Source organism: Kogia breviceps, chromosome 10 (genome assembly GCF_026419965.1).
Source record: "Kogia breviceps isolate mKogBre1 chromosome 10, mKogBre1 haplotype 1, whole genome shotgun sequence".
Taxonomy (NCBI): Eukaryota; Metazoa; Chordata; class Mammalia; order Artiodactyla; family Physeteridae; genus Kogia; species Kogia breviceps.
Genome location: NC_081319.1, coordinates 48,928,912 through 48,948,792, shown reverse-complemented (window position 1 = coordinate 48,948,792; position 19,881 = coordinate 48,928,912). Strand labels below are relative to the sequence as shown.

At 45.8% G+C, this 19,881-nt stretch overlaps 1 protein-coding gene across 1 annotated transcript in view; it reads left to right on the top strand.

The window, feature by feature from the left end:
* The window catches only part of ITGA9 (integrin subunit alpha 9), a 356,752-nt gene that overhangs the window by 272,580 nt on the left and 64,291 nt on the right, over positions 1–19,881 (top strand). The window contains exons 19-23 of the mRNA XM_059077262.2: positions 1,767–1,853; positions 5,048–5,127; positions 12,247–12,336; positions 14,351–14,459; positions 19,704–19,811. Coding sequence (XP_058933245.1) covers positions 1,767–1,853; positions 5,048–5,127; positions 12,247–12,336; positions 14,351–14,459; positions 19,704–19,811 — 474 coding nt within the window. The remainder of the gene's footprint in view (positions 1–1,766; positions 1,854–5,047; positions 5,128–12,246; positions 12,337–14,350; positions 14,460–19,703; positions 19,812–19,881) is intronic.

The window sequence follows — 19,881 nt, the reverse complement described above, 5'->3', positions numbered from 1 at the left end:
CATTGGATATCTAGATTGGATGCTGAAAGATAAGCTGCAGTTTCCCTTTATATTTATATATCTCCTATGTTTTATTTCCTTGTATTTCTGGTTGTGTTGCTGTTGCTTTGTTGCTATTTTTTAAATAAAGTTTTATTGATGTTTAGAAAACAGACAAAAGTACACAAATCATTAGGTGCCCAGCTCAGTGAATTTTCACAATGATCACACTTGAGAACATCCCCAGTACCCCGAGAACTCCCTTCCACTTGCCACCCGCCAATTATTATCTTGACTTCTAATCCCACAGATGAGTTGTTTTTTGTCATTTCTACTTTTTGTGTTTGATAATTTTCATAATATATTAGTGTAATAGTATATGTGTGTAACATATAACGAAATAAGTATGTTGTGGTAAGTGCTCACATTTTTTTTTCTGATTAGACAAGACACACAACTTTAACTTTTTGTATTTCACCCATCTACCTGGAAGTGTGGGTCTGGGCTGAGGTGCAGGTCTTAGAAATTGGAGGAGGTAGCATGGGTGACATTTCAGAGCCAGAATCCACACAGGTTGGTTCCTTTTGGCTGCCATTGTGTGTTGCAGAGTTGCCAAGGCCCTCGAGAAGATCAAGGCCTTGGTAGGGGAAGGAGATAGGTTTTAGAGTCAGTCAAGAATGACCTTGAGGAAGTCACATGACCTCATTGAACTCCAGCACCCCAACTTCTAGACATTTAGCCAGTGCTAGTTGTGCTCTGTGCCTTCTCCTTTTCCCAAATCTGCAAACATTCTGTCTCCCCTTGGAAGTCTTGATTTGGCCTCAGTGACTCGGAGAGGCCCTGTGGGTTATGAAGAGCCTCCTGTTTTCCTTTGACTTTGGTTGTAAACCATGTGTGCAGGTGGAAAGATGGCAGCTCCCTGCGGCCCCTTTCCTGGTTTTCTCGTGCCTGTCTGTAGAGTCCAGCCCAGGCCAGCTATGCTGGGAGCCCTTTCCTTGCCCTTGCACCCACCCCCGCCCTGGGAAGGCTTGCTGAGGGTGCAGCTCAGCCCTCATTGCTTCGTGCTTTAGAAAGAATCCCTGTGTTTTCCTTGGTGTGATTTTCTTAGCGTTTATTTTTCCTCAACTAGTAAGGTTTTGAAAGGCAAGATTAGGGTGTGAGCCAGAAAGGCGACTTGGATGCCTTTTAATGCAAACCTAAGGAGGCATCCAGCTCACGTGTGGGCTGTCCCGTTTCACCAGGAGAGCACCGGGGTTCAGAGCCAAAGCGTTGATTAAGAATGAAGAGTGTTCTTACTAATAAGAACCTGCTGTGTAAAAAAAACAAATAAAATAAAATTCAAAAAAATTGCTTTTAAAAAAAATCACATTTTTAACTCTTTTTATCCCTACATCTTCCAAACTTTTTGACCCCAAAACCCTTTTTTAAAATGTAATACCTACAGAACTAATGTTTTATGGAACATAGTTAGGGAAACTCTGATATACAATAACAAACATGATTTAAAAAAAAAAAAAAAAAGAATGAAGATTGGTTTTGTCCTCTGCACTGTCTTCCCAGAGAACCTCTGGCAAGGGTGGTGGGGGTGGCGAGCGGGCAGTCAGAGGAGGATGGGGACTTGGCCTGTCAGAGGTTCCTCATTCCAGCACAGCCAACAGTGGCTGTTGTCTGAACACTTCCCTAAAGCAGGACCATGTCTGCTGAAGCCTGGATTTGCCTCCCTGGAGCTCCTCCACACACCTGTCCTGGTGCAGCCAGCCCATCTGTTGGTACTTTTTGTCTTTCAGGAGGAAATGGGCATTTCCTGTGAACTGCTGGAATCGGACTTCCTCAAATGCAGTGTGGGATTCCCTTTCATGAGGTCGAAGTCGAAGGTAAGGGACAGGGACGGGGCACTTCCTTGGCAGCGCCCCCGGCCCTTCCCACCAGCCACTCATTCTGCAACTGCCTCCCCGAGGTTTCGTCCACACCCCACTGCAGCAGGGTGGCCAGCAAAGCCCTGCCTGGGCACAGCCAGCCCTGTCCATGGACATCTCCAAGTCTGTTCCGGGGGGCCGTGGACATGTGGTCCTACCCCTTGATCCATGTGACATACTGCAAATGTGAGACACACACCACGGCCTTTGTACTTTGTCAAGCACCATCTGGTTGGTCTCAACATTTTATTTTCTGGGACCTCCCATGCCACTTTGAGTCCCTGGGACAACATAGGAGAAGGTGTGGTCTGGGCTAGTGATCTACAGTCCTGGCTGTTGCCCCCTGGGAACTCAGGATTTTTTGAAGAGACCTCTTAAAATATAAATAATTGTATTGCACTTCATTTTTTCAGAAAAGTACAAGAAAGTACAGTCACTTTGGTATTTATAAGGAGCCAGATTTTCTAAGCTCAAACAGTAATGTGGTTTAGCATATTCGGAGATTCATGGAACATTCTAGTATGTGCCATCATTATAAAGAGATGCAAACACTTAGAAGATGTGATTTTTGGAGGTAAAACTAGTCTCTAAAAGACCAGTTCTGCCTTTTTAAATGGAAGCTGTTTTCCCTGCTATGATTTGAAGGAAATTTTATATTCCTTTGTCTACCTTTTTTCCCTTCCTGAAAAAAAAAAAAAAGAAAGTTTAATCCTTTTATCCTGCCTATGTCATAGAATTGGATCATTTTAATCTCTAAGGCTTTTTGATCTCAGTACATAGTAGCTGTTTTGTAAACCAGTTGTGAGAATGTTCTAGTAAGGAAGATTTTATCATTTCTTAGCGAATCACTTGAATCCCTCAGCCTCGTTGAATGTGCCTGCCCCAAACTGTGGTGGCTCTTATATCTGTGATTCCTCAGCCTTTTTTCTGGCTCGGATCCTCATTCTGTCCACATTCATCCCAGGAGAAGGGAAGCCCCAAGTGGTGGCTGCCCTCAGAAAAGCTGGCAGAATATGGGCGAAGTCCTGTGAGATTCCAGGTAGGGTGAGGATGCAGGAGGAGGACCCTGAATGCTGGGCATCATTGCCTGTAGTAAAATATGGCATGCACATACACATACACACATACACACACACACACACACACACACACACACACACATTTTATTGAAATCTTTTGAGCAACAGGAAATAGACTTAATTGAAACACTTTAAAAGTAGCCACTTTGTTGTAAAATCCAGCCTCCCTCCCTCAAACCTAAGGTGTGTCTAGCTAGTTTTAAAGATATTTTAAAAGGAAAACTTATCATTGCAGATGGATCCAGGATCACTTCCCATAAAGAGAAAGTGAATAAATGAATACAAAGAAAATAAAGTAATCTTGACTTCTGGGGCCTTAAATTTTGTTAAAATTCATACTCTCTCAAAATAGTCACAGAGCCAACAGAAGTATGGATGTTGGATGTTGGATTTTTTTTTCCAGCTTGGTAATGTCACTGCCTTCCTCCACATACAGAAGTGAAGGCCTGTAGCAAGGCTCGTCCTGGAGGCAGGGCTCTGGGGGTGAGTCCCTGGAGAAAGCCCCAGAAGTGACCCAGCAGGGATGGGGCTCCCTCTATCCACAGCCCGGCTTGTCCTCCCCTGCCCTCAGACCCTGTGGGTCACCAGGCTCCAGACCACCTGCTAAGCCTCATGACCACACTATCTGCTTACTTTGCTGGCCGTATGTTTCTGTCTCTCATGACCAGCCTGCCCGGTCCCTGACCTTCTGTTCTCCCAGGCCTCTGGCTCTCATTTTGGCTTTGTGCCCAAATCTTTTGCTTCTTACCTCACTTTGATCTTTAGAGGGTTTAATTCAGATCTCCTGCCAGTTCAGACTCTCTACTGCAATGAGACCCTTGACTTTCCCTTCCTTTGGGTCCTCTAGCTCTGTTTCCTGTCCTGTCTCCATGCCCCACCCTCACTGTAAGCTGACAGGTTTCATTGCAACAGAAATTTCTGTCTAGAAAGGGATGTCCAGTGTCCACTCTAGTTGATGGTCCCATGTCATGATCCAGCGTTCATTACTTTCAGGTAGCATTCAGTTCAGTAGAATCCAGTGTTGCAAAGTTAGACCATTGCCTAGAATTCATCATAAAGAAATAAAATGATGTCATAAAGGAACAAATATTTAGATATTAAACAAGTCATAGACTCTCAGAACTTGATGAAATTTAAGGATCATTTTGTCCACCCTCTTCTTCTTTATTGAAATGCAAAGAGATCGAGTATCTTGGCCAAGTTCACATAGTTTGTGGTAGATCCTGGCTCTATAAGCCCTACCCGAGGGGTCCTTCCTGATTCCCACACTTGGCCCTGTGTGTATATGGTGAAAACCATTTGCTTGGAGCAGTGTTCCCCGAATCACGGGGTGCCCACCACTGGGAGTACCTGAGATGATTTGGGGTGGCTTGTGAGATGATTTTAGGTGATGCATGGACATAGCACTAAACCACGTTGACTCTAACAGTGAGAAATTTATTACCCTTTCAACACTCTTTCAATCCTAACTTTTTACGGGAGAAATTCTCAGGTAGCTCTACAATATCTCTAACACCTCCCTATCAGTCGTTAATCTCCCTTTTATCAAAATAGAGCAGACCTGAGGCCCAGAGCCTTCAGCAGGCAACAGAATTCAACATCCCTTTGTTTCCATTATGTTTATTTTTATGATGACCTCCTCTTTATGGCAAGTGATCCTGGATTCCCATTCTGTGATAGTGATATAAATTCTTCTCTTTAAAATAGTCTTTAAACAGCAAGAGTGAGGCAATAAAATACAAAGTACATATCACAGGTGATATGATAAGCAGATGTGGCAAAAACTGGGGTGATGGTGTGTGAGTGAAATTTAGGAAGTCCTGGTTTAACAGTTCAAGCGTATCACTTCCTAACAAAAACTTCAGTTGCTGAAAAGGACAGCGTGCCTCTCGCCAGAGTGGGCTCTGGGTTTTATTGCTAAAGTTGTATCTCTGGCCTGACCATCAGAGAGAAATGCACGCAGAATAAAGCTTGCCGTGCAAATGAGCATCCAGAGGTCATAAACTGCAGAAGATTGTAGTGTTTAAGTTTGGAATGCTGGCTGATGCCAAATGTCACTTTCTTTTCCCATAGTATGAATTCAGCGTGATCTTTGATACAAGCCACCTGTCTGGGGAAGAGGAAGTTCTTAGCTTCATAGTTACTGCTCAGAGGTAAGAGGGATTTAAATTTTTTCCAAAGATGAAAGATTTATGGGACCAAGAAAGGTCATGCCCTGGTCATGCTTTGATGATGATGCCCAAAACGCCGAGGAGGAAGGAACCGCTCAGTGATAAAGCCCCAAACCGCTGCATAGAATCGGGTCTCTCAAGGATGGTGCTTGTCTAGTTCCGCTTGTGCAGACACCAGCTCAGACAGAGCTGAGAACGGCTAGGGGTTCATCCAGTCAGAGGTAAATGATTTTACAGCTGAGGAGAGACAGGCCTGGAGAGGTCAGGATTCCACCCAAGCTTATGTGGTTGGTTAGTTCACAAGTGTCCTCTGTGGTCAGTGGCTTCTCATGGATGTACCCCAGCATCCCTTGATGCAGGGACAGGGCACCTGCAGCCTGAGGGCCCGGCCAAGCCTGTTTGTGGAGGCCCCCAAGAGATGGTCCTCAAGAGAGGGCTTGTCCTAGGAGCTGAGTGGACAGATAGGGAAGGGGACAGTGCATTAACAATGTCTTCCCTCAGGACTGTGCTCCTGCCTCTCTCTCTCCAGTATAGCCAGGGGTGCTTGAGAGAGACTTTGGGGTCATGAGCTGCCTCCACAAGCCAGAATCCACACGTGCCTTGAAGTACCATGTGGGTAGCCCTTGGCCAGTAGCTGGGCTGGAAGGAGAGGTACTTAGGTGGGTAAATAGGGAGATACAAGCTTTGACTGTATAGGTTGGATACCCAAGTTAAACGTTTTTATTTGAATTTTTATTTGGAAATGATTTTAAACTTAACAGAAATGTTGCAAAGAATAGTGCAAGGAACTCCTGTATACCCTTTACCCACATTCACTCAGTCTTGACGCTCTGCCTTATTTATTTTATCATTCTCTTTCTATGTATGATTTTTTCCACTTAACCATCTGAAAGTAAGTTGCAGACATCATGCCTCTTTACCCATAAGTATATCCATGTGTTTCCTAAGAATGAGGCCATTCTCTTAAACAACCCCAGTATAGTTATAAAATTCAGGAAATTTAACACTGACACAATGCTATTATCTAATCTCTAGTCCATGTTCCAGTTGTCCCCGAAATGACTTTGTAGCCACCTTTTTACTGGTCCAGAGTCTGATCAAGGATTAGGCATTCAGTTATTGTGTCTTATCTCTAGTTGCCTTAATCTCCAAGCCAAACTTTCATGCCAAGGGATCTGAGTCTATCCCAGAGGTGGTCTGGAGATCTGAACCAAACACTCTGAAGCCCAAGGTCAGGCAAGATCCACAGAACAAAGGTGAGATGATAAAATCAGGAACCTCATGGCTAATGGAGGCCGGGAAAATGGAAGGCCAGACACTAGATGAGCAGACCATGAAACCAGGAGCTGCAAGTCAACCAGAGAAAGGCTATTGTGCAGCCACAGGTTAGCATGCGGCCAAGACTGGATAACCACTGAATCCGGGGTGCAGAGCGAGGCAAGAGGCTAAGCGTTGTAAAACTAAGGCCCCCACCCACATGGTCACCTCTGAAATGAGGGTGCTTAACCCAAGACTTCCTCTAAGAAGGACTGCACCCTCGGGCACTGAGAAGGAGCTCCAGGTCCCACATTCTTAGAGAGAAGGTCATCTCCCGGAATTTTCAGATGAGCCCCATTGTGCAAGATAACAGGTGCCCGCTCAGCCATCTATCTGACCCCCAGGTAGAGCAAAGGGTCCTGCTCTGGACCACTCCTCTCAACCCCGTTCATGTCCATCAAGTGTAAAGCACTGAGCAGAAGCTGAGAGGGAGCAGGGATGAATGAGAGAGTCTTCCATCTCAAACCTCATCAAGACAGGGTCAGTCTAGAGACAGAGGCAGACATGGCTCAGTGCAGGAAGTAGGGTAAAACAGCCCAGGGCAGGCACTGTCCCTCACTCATTATACAAACCTTTGAGCACTTACTACGACCAGCCACTGTGAGAGACAAGGGGAAATACAGCAGGGACCAAACTTGGTAAAAGCCCTTCTCTTGGGCTCCTACAGTCGCTTCAAGCCTCAAAGCAAATTCACAAATCCATAATCAGAGTGTCTCCTGTCCCATGAAATAATCAAAACTTGATTTCAAGTTAAGGCTCCCTCCCCTCTGCCAGGGCAAGGCTGCAGGAGGGAAGCCTTTCCCCGGGAATAGTCTAGCTTTCCTCCAGTGGTGCTTCTACTGGCCCTCCCCCTTTTCCTGAGAGCCCCCCAGTCTCACAGCAGGGGTTGTGAGAGGTAAAAGGCAAACAGGAAAGGTCTTACTTACCAGGCACTGCTGCAGGCACTCACTCAGTCTGGGTATGCAGAGCTGGCTCCTCCCCTTTGGGGACCCCCTCCGCCCTCCCACTACTGGGGAGGCTCACCTGTGCTTCGTCCCTCACCATATCTTCCAACCTCAGCCTCTAGGCGGCCAAAGATGCCTTCACTTCCTGCTGCCGAGACTGTGCCCTGGGACAGGACCAAAGGTGACCCTACCCTGGCTCTTGCTTGTAGATCTCACTCAGGAGTCTTTGCCCTGACAGTCTCTGGAAAGGCAGGTGATCCTTGTGGAGTCAGGAGGGGAAAGCCAGCAGCCCCCTCCCCTTACGTTTCCTGGGCCTGCATCTGACTGTCCTGATCAAGGTCCCCTAAAACTTAACTTAAAAGGTAGTCACCCTCCCCTGACCACAAACCATTTTCTCCAAAATCTGTCTCCAGGAATCCTCCTTTCCCGACTCTGTTACATCCTTGACATTATGGTTTGGGTTGTTGCCAACAGACATAGTAAATACTGGTTTAGTGCTTTCCTCTGAATTTTGGCATCTATTTTGCCTCAGCCAAAACTTGCATTTTAACACCCTGTCGTACTCACCCCAGCCTGAGTGACTTTTGAATTTTCACAAAAACACCAATTAGTCAAAGGTTAGACCAAGATTCTTCCCAAGTGCTGAATCTTTCAACCTCACCCTTGGTCCATTCTTGCCTCTTACTAATTAATGGCTTTGCCCCCAAAGCCTGAAGTCACTGGGCATTTGGGAGGTTCAGGTCAGGCCCCAACAAATACAACCCAACAGTAGACAGCAGCAGGACTGGTGGGGCACACACTTAACGAGGCTTTGTTTTATTTTTTCACTGGAGTCCTTCCTCAGTCTCAATGTTATTTAAAACTCACAGAATTAAGATTAATTTTCCTTTGGGAACCACTGTGAAGCTGGAAGTATACATTTTCAGAGCCCCTCAATCCACCACCACTATAGCATATTTTTGCATTTAATACTGCTTTCTCTATTTTTTTTTTTAGCATTTTCCTTAATATTTTAGAGAATGTTCTTTCTCCTAAAAATGAGAGCACAGCACGTCACAGTGGTTGTTTGACCCTCTTTACCTTGTGTTGTCATATCCAACCTCCACTCCAAAGGTGATGACTTTCTGGCCTTTAGTTGAGCACTACTGGGACTTAACAAACACTAATTATATCCTACATATTGTAATAGGACATGCAAACCAGGTGGAAGTAAGAACCACAGTGAATGTTAAAATACAGTCCAGCAATACCCCAACTCCTGCACAGCTTTCCAGTGCAGCATGGCTCCCACTGTCTGTCAGGGTAGCATTGCTGCAGGAATAATAGCATTTCAACACAGATGACAATTGTCTGAGCTTGCCGGCTTTGAAATCATGCAAGACGTGATTATTTTTTATTCACACTATTTTCAATATCACATCATTCACGTTTACATAAAGCATGGCTGTGATCTAATAGAAACACATGCAAAGCATAGAAAAGGTAGACTTTGTTCCCACTTCTAGAATCCAGAAGGGCTTCACTGGGGAGGTGGCATTTACACAGAGGAGTCTGTTTTGGGGCTGAAGAAGCCTAGGCACAGTGGTGAGGATGTGCATGGCACAGCCTACTCTGTCACACCCGTGTGACTGGTGAGCATTGAAGTGCATTGGGGATTCCTGACCATCTCAGAGGATGGGTGGGGGGACATATGAGGGCAGTAGAAGGAAGATGAGGCAGAAAGAGGAGATTGGGCTGGGCCACAGAGGGCCTTGAAAGCCTCAACTGCATTCCCCAGGCAGTGGGGAGCCACTGAAAGTTTTGGAAGAGGGGAGTGATACAATGCAATGGCTTACCCACAGAGCACAAGACTGTTGGATTTAATAAAGGGGGGCAGATGCTTATTCCAACCTGAAAATTCTCATTCTCCTGCTGTTTCTAGGATCCACAGAAAACTCGCCATTGTTGGGCAGATCTATCAGTGTGCTGTCTGGGTCTCTCAACACCTGGAGCAGCTGATATTCATGGGAAGGAACATTTGGGCAGGAAATATGACATGGAAGAGACTTTTCCTTGTCAAAAAGAGGAAACTCCACCTACTTCCCAATCCCATTTAGGGCTAATCAGAGGTGTCAAAGAAGGAGAGCAAACAACACAATGGCAGAAATTTTATCTACTAGAATCTCACATCCATAGACCAGTGGTGTTCTGATCTTAGGTGCCCATTGGAATCACCTAGGAGCCTTAAAAACTACCAATGCCTGGTCCACCCTACAGGGATCCTCATCTAATTTGTCTGGGGTGAGATCTGGGCATTGGGATTTTTTTAAAGGTTCATCAAGTGATTGCTCTGTATAGTCCCTTACTCTCTATTGGGCACATTTTCACTCAACACACATCTGTTAAGCACCTACTATTTGCCAGATGCAGTGCTGGGCATATAAGAAAATGCTAATAACTTAATTAAAGAACATCCCTTTATGTACATTAATATTTCTGTATAGCATTAGGGAACACCTAGTACTGGTCGCTTAAATAATTAAATATCAGAATCTTCTAATTTCTTGAATCACAGATGTTTAGGAAGCTGTGTTATCTATTAAACTTGCAGCAGAATATTTCAGGCACCCATTTCCCTGCAGACTTCAGTGAAAGTCTGGTCTTAATGTCCCAGAGGGCACCCACAGCACTTGATTCCCTACTGTGACGGAAAGAGCCTTAAGGCTCCTTATCTTGAAAGCCACAGTTAAAATACCAATCGTCCTTTTCTTCCCGTCACCACCCTTTGAAGATCTCTTGCCTACTTGTGGATTTAGAAGGACAGAAAGTTGAGACTAAACAGTTTCTCAAGAGCTCCTGTCTCAGCAGCCTGGCTCTGCAGACCATGGGAAGCATCCCAAGTCACGAGCTTGCAGAATAACTGGGGGCCTTTTGATGTTCAGCCTCTTTATCTCAACTTTGCAACTTCACTCAGTCTGGAGCAGTCACCCGATGACAGATGAGACTGTTGGGCCAGAGCTGCCAGCAGCCACAGGTGGCTGGACAAATGGCAGGGCACGGGGTGGCGCTTCCATCAGGAACCAATTACTCAGACCTGGCGGGATGCTGGGTGAGGGGAGGGAGCAGGCCCGGGCGTTGCCATCCTCCCCTCTATTCAGGAGTCACCTCTGGTTTGCCCTGAGCAGTGATTGTACAGCTTTTATTGTCCCCCCTGGGAAAGGAAGTGAGGCCAGGTGGGCACCTGATCCTGCTGCTTCTGTAAACTGTGATGGATTCACCCCGTATGCGGAAGACAGATGAGGAGTCAGGGGTCAGAGTCACAGAGCACCATTGTTTCAGAACAATAGGAGAGAGGAGGAGAGGGGATGTGAGCTATTGAAGTATGGTTGCATTCAGCACTCGCTGGTCGGGAGAGGAAGGCAGTGGGGGCAGAGGGAGGGCAGGGAGCCAGCAGGAACTCTGCACAGGTTCAGGGAATGATGGGTGGGGAGTGGTCCGGATGAGCTGTGTCTAAACCTCAGCGGGTCTTGGGGACTCTTATGTTCCACCCCTGGAGGAACATAAGAGTGAACTTAGCTTTCAACTGGGACCCTGTGTTCACTCTGTGTGGTAGAACCAAGTGTAGGTGCTGGGTTCAGCACCATGTACCCAGTAGCCATGCTTTTTCCCAAGGTGGTTGCTTCCCTACAGTAATGATCACAATTCATATTTGAAATTTCATAAAGTAATGAAGGGAAACTAGGTCTGCTCTCTCCTCCTTTTCCTCCCCCTCCTCCCTTCCTCTCCTCTTCCTTCTCCCCTCCCTCAATCCCCCAAATCTGATCAGGAGAAGACATCACAGTGGAAAAGCACTGGTTTTGGAGACTGACCTGGTTGCTGTGGGTGCTTGGGGCAAGTTACCTAATCTGTCTGAGCTGCTTCTTACCTGTCAGTGGTGGGTGAGCCCCTCCCTCTGGGGTTACTCTGAGGACCCAGCTCAGTCATGCTGAGGATTGTGCCTGGCACATGGTAGCCCTCAACAGCATCAACCCCCTTGTGTTCACCTTTCCAGAATGACCCTGCAAGACCCCCCATTCTGTGCTTCCTCACCCCAAGGGGAAGGCCCATATGTGAACCTGCTGGAGGCAGAAGTCCATAACAGGAGCTCCCATGATATTTATCAGGATGGCGTTGGCCAGGACCTCTCTCCTGGGCTTGGTTGTCAATGGATGATGGGTGATGCCTGTAGATGGGAAATGGCTGCCAAAGTCCAGCAGACCCCTTCCCAGCTGCAGTGCCCTAACTTTGCTGGTCCATTATTCATGGAGCAAGCCTTGCAGAAGCAGCACACACTGTTGGTGCCCACCCATAACCTCTCAGCACTCACCTCCACTACGCACGCACTGGACAGCTCCCAGCTCCCAGCACCTGCCCCTCTGCCTGAGGCTTTTTCTGGCCACAGACCCCCTCACCTGTGCACATAGGGCAGGTGCCAGGGATTTAATGCCCCCTCCCCGCCCCCCAGCAGGCCTCAGGAGTCAGTGGATCAGCTCCTATGGCCTCAGTTAGGGAGACTGGGGTTGGTGCTCCATGCTGCCTCCCAGAGTTTCCCGGCCAGACCGAGCCCAGCTGCCCACAGCCCTGACCTCCTGGATCGTGTGCCCTGATTGCCTGCCTTCCTTCCTGTCTCCCTTCTCCACTCCCCACTCATGTCTTTGTGGGGGGAAGACAACTGAGACCATAGGGCACTGGCATGCCATACAGGGACCAAAAACAGAGCTGAAGGTAAAAAGGTGCAGAACGGAGACCTGTTGCAGGGAGGGGAGACGCCCGCTGTGGGCAGGCTGTGCTGACCAGTGTCCCCTCCTCTCTCCCTGCACAGCGGCAACATGGAGCGCTCAGAGTCCCTGCATGACAACACCCTCATGCTGACGGTGCCGCTGATGCACGAGGTGGACACATCCATCACTGGGTGAGTAGGCGGGACACAGATCTGCCTGGAGTGGAACCCTGTGCTTCTCTTATGTTTGCTTGTGTAGCCAGGAGCCAGCAGCCCTGCCACTTCCACTTCTGCCCAGCTTTGAAATGCAGGATGAAGCTTTAGCTGCAGTGACTCGTGTCCTCCTCCCTGATTTTCTCCTCTTTCCCAACTACCCACCCACCTGGTAGGTAACACAAGAAGTGTGATGACAAATAGAAGCCCAATAATTTCTTTGAATATTCTGTACATCTTTACATGCATCTCTTCCCAGCGCCCACCCCGCCAGAGTGTCATAGGATAGGAGGCAGCTTGATTCCTGGGATTAAAATCTTAGCCAAAGGCTAAGAGGGCCAGAGGTAATGACCAGATGCGTCCCAGTGCCCTGGCTGGCTCCCAGGAAGCCTGGGCTGCTTTCTGATTAGCCTTGAGTCACCGCTGACCATGCGTGTTTCCGACCCTTCTGCAGAGCCAGCAGGCAGGGCCGATCACAGCAGGCACACCATCTGCCTGGCTGAAGTCCTTAGCCACTCAATGCTGCTGGCATTGTTGGAAAGCAGGGCTGCAGGCCGGCACCCAAAACAACCCGGGGTGGTTTTCAGCCAAAACCCAGGCCTGGAAAAATGAGAAGTCAGTTCCTGTTTCCGGCTTCAGAAACAGAGCACATACTTCTTTGATAGTGGAAAAAGGATTTGCACAATTAGTTTAGATCAAATGAGGACCTGTTGAACCCTTGCCCCACAGGCAAGCTGAACTTTCTGGAGGTTCAAAGTTTCTCATTTTTCAGTTTTCAAGTGCTTCTGGGTCCAGTCCTTGGCTGGAAGTAGAAAAGTTAATGTGTTGCAGAAGGCACCATCCCTGCAGAGCTCCCCCACTCTGCTGGGTGTCAGGAATGAGTCTCCGGTGGGCGTTCCTGCCTCTTGGCGTTTTTCATCACGTTCTTTAGACATGAGGCATTGGTGGAATATATTTGCAAATTAACACAGATTTGCCTCTGTTCATGGCTCTATTTTTAACCCTGTAGTTTATTTACTTGTCTCCTCAGAGGCACAGTGAGAATATCCCCAGGACCAAGCCCCGTCCTTGGGGGATGAAAGAGAAAACACAGGTTCACTTGATCCCGTTGTCCAGCCCTCAGAGACCTCGTTGTGAGGTGTTAACAGCACCCCCCACCCCTACCAGCCCCCTCTCCCCCCACCGAGGAAGCCATCAGTTAAACAAACGAGTGAACCGCTGATACTTCCAGGAACATAAAACGGGGCTCATTTAAATGAACCAGCTCTTGCCATTGGGTGGTACTGGGAACTCACTGCATTTCCAAACTAATATACATTAAGTTGAAAATAGGTGAATTGCTATCCATTCAGACTTGGTACCAAAAATCTTACAATGGGGTTTGTTTTTGCGGGCAACGTTGAAAGCTTCACTACAGAATGAACCAGAATTCTTAATCACATCTGACGTAGCCACTGTTTGAAATATGAAGAAAAAGGCTATCACTGAGAGGACTCAACTTTTAATACCTAATTCCTAGTAATTTTGGTAGTCGGAAAATGTTTATTTTTTTTAAATGAATTTGTCACAGAGTGGGGCTTAGGATGCCAAATATATAATTCATTTAAATTGTCATAATCTTTTTCAATCCACAAAATGTTTTTCAAATGACAAAACAGAACATGCGTAATTTTATAATCCAGTTTAAAAAAAAAATCAAAGCTACCATCGTCTTCCTCCTCATTTTAGAAATGTAATCCTGGTACATGTTTGTATACGTAGCTTGTTGATTTCACCTAAGATGACAAGACATTACTGGAAATGTCTGTTTAGAAAGCGTAGGTCTGGCTGTGTCCATTTACAGGAGAGGGAAGGAACAGTTCCAGACGGGAAGCGTTTGGTGGAGGACACTGGGGGGAGCCAGGTTCTAGATTAAATAGGGACAGATGTTTGGGTTCTCAGGATAACAGTGACCCTGGGTTGGGATGACAGATTTCATGCTTTCCTCTTTCAGAATCATGTCTCCGACCTCCTTTGTGTATGGCGAGTCTGTGGACGCATCCAACTTCATTCAGCTGGAAGACCTGGAGTGTCATTTCCAGCCTCTCAACGTCACCCTTCAGGTATCCACCCCTGGAGACCTTCTCTGTCACTGGGGACCAATGGAAGGGCCCAAGGGATGTGACTTCTATGAAAGACAACGAAAGGGCCAGGCTCCTTCCAAGAGAAACTCTTCCCAGCCTGGTTGGCTGGAGCAGTGTGTGTGTTTTCCATAATTACAGAATTAATCCCTTTGCTGTGCGATACTTTGCTGTGTAGACCCTTCTGCTTTTCAGTATTTGGAGGGAGAGCTGCATGAATGCTGAGGCCAGGCCAGCATCCCTGCCCAAATGGCCCCAAAGGACCGCTTTCAGTTCTCCATCATTCTTCATATTGTGGACAGGGCACCCTCAAGGATTTGCCATGTCCCCTTAATCCTGGACCTCTCCACACTGACTCAGCCAGGAGCCCACTCCTCCCACAGAGGGACAGCCTTTCCGAAGTGGGGTTTTACAAGAGCAAAGCAGTGTGAGCGACGGGAACTCCCCCAGGGGAAACATGCTGCTCGCCCAAAGAACAGGGCTGGCTCTTCCATCGCATAAGCACTGTGTCCAGCAGGTCCACTCGGTGTGGACTGTGGACACCGTGAAGGACAGCATCCTTCTGGAAGCCAGGGGTGGGTACACTTTTTTTGCAAAGGGCCAGAAGATAAGTATTTAGGCTTCATGGGCCAGCAACTGTGCAACTCTGCTTCTGTAGCATGGAAGCAACCATAGGCCATGCACAAACGAAACTGTAGCTGTGGACACTGACATTTGAATTTCATATCATTTTCATATGACATGTTCATCTTCTTTTGATTTTTTTCCCCAACCATTTAGAAATATAAAACCATATTAGTTTGCAGGCTGTACAAAAGCAGGTGGCGGGCCAGATCTGGTGTACGGGCCATCATTTGCTGAGCCCTGCTCTAAGTACAGACCCTTCAGGCCAGTGCTGTTTAACAGGAGGGTCTTTGAACATAAAGTTAGAGGGACAGAGCATCATCCAGGCATTCTCCTCGATTGACAAATGTGGGAAATGTAGGGCCAGGGTGTAGAAGACATGCTGCAGGGCACAGAGCTGGGAGCAGCCAGGCTGGGGCCAGGACTGGGCGGGCATTGCCTGGACACCCCTGTGTAGCTCAGCACCTGCCAGGAGCTGGGGATGAAGTGATAAAGACAGTGTACCGTAATCCACATCCCACATCTCTCCAGCTGTAGCTCCCGAAGCCCTCCCCTGCCTCCCCTCCATCCTTCCCCACGGAGAAGATGGTTTCCCGGTCTGGCATCTGCTGCTATGGCCAAATAATTATTTTTTTTTTTTCCTTGTGGCCACTACTGGGTGGACCAAGGGGATGACAAATAAAGATGGGGTGAGTGTCCAGAGAGAGAGGCAGTAAAATATTTGTGGTCTCTCGCAAACAATGGTCTTCCTTTCTCCAAAGCATTCTCCCAGGCAAGAGGCCTCCGAAGCTATGATGGATAGCGCACATCCCAGCTCAGAGAGGAGGCCTAAGCCCCAGCTGTCACACTCTATGTTTGATTTACAGGGAAAAAGGGAAAGATGAGGTTAGCCTTGCTTTTGAGACCTTAGAGTGATTGCTGGGAATAGGGCCTCAGTGGTTCTGAATTGCTTCTCAGAATTAGTTTCATTTTCTCCGTTGCTTTTTTGTAATTGGATAGAAAACAGATAAAGGCCAGATGGAGTTATTTCATTTTACTTAAACCATTTTAATTATAATTACTTACAAATTAAGTTTAGTTACTTAAACTTTTGGAGGTGTCTTACAATAAAATATACAGTCAAAAACATTATTGAGAAGGGTTCAAATGACACACATGTAATGAAAAGGGTATATGCAGAAATTAACACAACACTGTAAAGTAACTATACTTAAGTAAAATAAAAAAAATTTTTAAAAGAGGGTATAGATGTTGAAAGGAGAAGGCAAAAAAAATAACAGTTATACCAAAACGTATTCAAAGATATACAAAATGTTCTTTTCCCCTTCTTTAAAAAAAGAAAGAAATCTGAGGGCATGTGGTTACATCATGTTTCTCTGAATGCATTTTTGCAGGGAGCTTAAAGTTTTGTATTCAGGCAAAGAGCTTTCTTCTTGTATCCTGACGTAGATACGGGCTAGGGAATAGGGGCGCCAGAAATGAATGATTGGCATGCCGCTTAGATTCTCCTCGTGATTATCAGTTGCCTGAGGAAGTACATAGCATTCCGTTCAGGATTAAGAAAGTTGGCTGGGTCTGAAAGATAGATAGTGTGTGTCATTGATTGGAAGGAAATCCTCTTGTGTTAGCAAAGCTGACAGTTTCCTTGAGAATTCTCTGACGACTAATTTTCTGGTATAACTGTCATTATTCTGACCATCCTGCAGGAAGGCCACTGACCAGGTTGATGGTGATAGTGACCCCCAGAAAAAGGTAGAGATAGTGGGGGAGAATGGGGTCAGGGATATGGATAAAATTCTATGTTTCCTTATTCTGGCAACATCCTTCCTGAAGAAAAGTACAAGTCTTTCCATATAAAGATATTTTTTCTGTGTCTTTTCAAAGCTGATATTCAACAAGCTGCGTCATTGTTTAAAGACTCCACTGCAAATGCTGATGGGAGAAAGGCAGAAATATTAGTCTTGGACCTGGTTTCAAAGTTTCATCAGAGTTTTCTTAACAGAGATGTAATAATTTGTTGACCATTGATAGTTGGCTGGTTTTTTTTTTTTGCATCATCAGTTATTACCCTCATCTGAAAATTGATGAAAAATAATACAGATGTTACACAAGAACATTTGCAGAGAGTCAGACATTAAGACATTTGTTAAAAATAAATAAGGTAATATAAACTCTCCCATCCATCTGGTTTTGATGGATGAAATCATGCAAAACAAAATCATCATCTTCTTTTCTTCCCCCCACTTGTGCTTTAATTGGGATTTCCCAGACAGGTCAATAGGTTTCTCTTCAATTCTGTGCTCTCACGTTTCACTTCAAATTAGCTATTCCCATCGTGGTTGGAAATTCCTTCCTTTTCTTCTGCCTTAGGGTTGTTGTTATGGGTGAATTGTGTTCTTTCTGAATCAAGAGTTGCCAACAACTGCTCATCCACTCAACCGTTTTTTGTGTCTGTTCTCTGAAGCAGAACTCACTATTGCAAAAAAACAAAAACATGCTTTTCTAGGGAAGAGATTGCTGGAGCTAGATCCTTATACATTCTGTCAAGTGTGAAGACCCGGTGACTTGTCCAGCCCGTCTCCTGGCTCTGCCCTTCTGACCTCAGCTTCAGAGATGCCCTGAATCCCTGAATTCTCTCTCTAATCCCCAGGCCACCAAGCAGTGTTTCATTTCTTCCTCTCTCTTGCTCCTACCCATCTTTTTTTTTTTAAATAATATCTCATATACATTATTGATACTATGTATAAAATAGACAGTTGATGGGAACCTACTGTATAGCACAGGGAACTCTACCTAATGCACTGTGGTGACCTAAATGGGAGGGAAGTCCAAAAGGGAGGGGTCATCTGTGTGTGTATGGCTGATTCATTTTGTTGTGCAGCAGAGGCTAAGATAACATTGTAAAGCAACCATACTCCAATAAAAATTAATTTAAAAAAATAACAACATCTTTGAGACACAGACCTTAGAGTTTACCTCTTTAAAGTACGCAATGCAATGACTTTTTCCACAATTCTGTTTATACAGAATTGTGCAACTGTCACCATAATCTAATTTTAGAACATTTTCATCACCCAAAAAGAAACTCCATACCCATTAGCAGTCATTCCCTATATTAGTCTCCTATTGCTGCTGTAACAAATTACTGTGAACTTTATGCCAAATTTATTATCTTACAGTTCTGGAGGACAGAAGTCTGAAACGGTTTCATTGGGCTAAAAGCAAGGTGTCAGCAGGGCTGCATTCCTTTCTGGAGGTTCTAGGGAAGAATCTGTTTTCTTACCTTTTCCAGCTTCTAGAGGCTGCCGCATTCTTTGGCTCATGGCCCCCTTCATCTTCAAAGCCAGCAATGGCCAGTTGGATCTCTTTCACAATACATCTCCCTGATTCTGACTCTGTCTCCCACTTCCCTGTATAAGGACCCTTGCCATTACATTGCACCCACCTGGATAATCCAAGATCATCTCTTGATTTTAAAGTCAGCTGACTAGCAACCTGAAATCCCCCTTGCCATGTAATATACTCAGTTTCCACGGATTAGGACATGGACATCTTTTGGGAAGCCATTCTTGTGCCTGCCACACTCTTCATTCCCCCTTCCCCCAGCCCTACGCAACCACTAATCTACTTTCTATCTCTACACATCTACCTATCTCTTTTACTCTCCTTCATCTCCCATTTCTTCCGTCAGTTTCGTGTTCAGCCTTTGTTCCATCTCCTTTCCTGTATCGGTCTTTTTGTGGCTGCCATCTTTTCTCTCATTTCTCAGGAGATAATGGGCTGCTGGAAACAGAAAATAGGGAAGACTGTGGTGGGAATGAGAGGGGTAAAGTTTACAGGACCAAATGCTGGGGCCGAAAAGAGGTGCACAGGTGTCATCAAACAGTATTAGCAAGTGATAAGCTGTAAGTTATGGAGAAACCAAACCAGCTAGATAGTATAGTAAAAACAGCCCTTTCTGTAAGTTAGGTCATTTGGTTTGGGGACAACCCACTTTTTCTTTGAGGGTCTCAGTTACCTCAGACTGTAAAAGGAAAGGCATTGGACCAGATAAGTGGTTCTCAAAGTATGTTTCCTGGGCCAGCAACATCAGCATCTCCTGGGAACTCATTAGAAATGCAAATCTTTAGCCTCCACCCACCCCCTCCCAACCAGACCTACAACTGCAGAAACTCTGGACATGACCTTGCCCCAGTCTATGTTTTGACAAGCCCATCTGGTTATTCTGATACGTGTTAAAGTTTGAGAAATAACTGGTCCAGATTATCTCTGAATCCCCACCAAGTTTAATAGTCTATGAGTAAATTTCCAGGTGTGTAAAAAGAAATGTAATTTTTAGCTGGAAGAATACAACAAAATGCTAAAGGGAAAGAAGGTAGTTTGAAGGTTTGGGGATGTTAAATGCATATTTTAAAAAATTTCTATTTCATTGAAATCTCTCATCATTTGATATTTCACTTCACTTCAAGTCATGACCTTCTGTATCCTAAACCCTAGTATCTCTGTGTATCATTTCAAAGGATTTTAGAGTATATATTGCAGGACGTGAAATGAAGATCTCTATTTCTATTAAAACTTGCCGTGTCTGTCTCATACCCACAGGTCTATAACACTGGGCCAAGCACCCTTCCTGGGTCATCTGTCAGCATCTCTTTCCCCAGTCGCCTGTCACCTGCAGGAGCTGAGATGTTTCATGTGCAGGAGATGGTGGTGAGTTCTCATTTGTTTTCACACTTGCTTTTAGGCTCAAGCCAGTCCATTCACATTTTGTATTCCACCC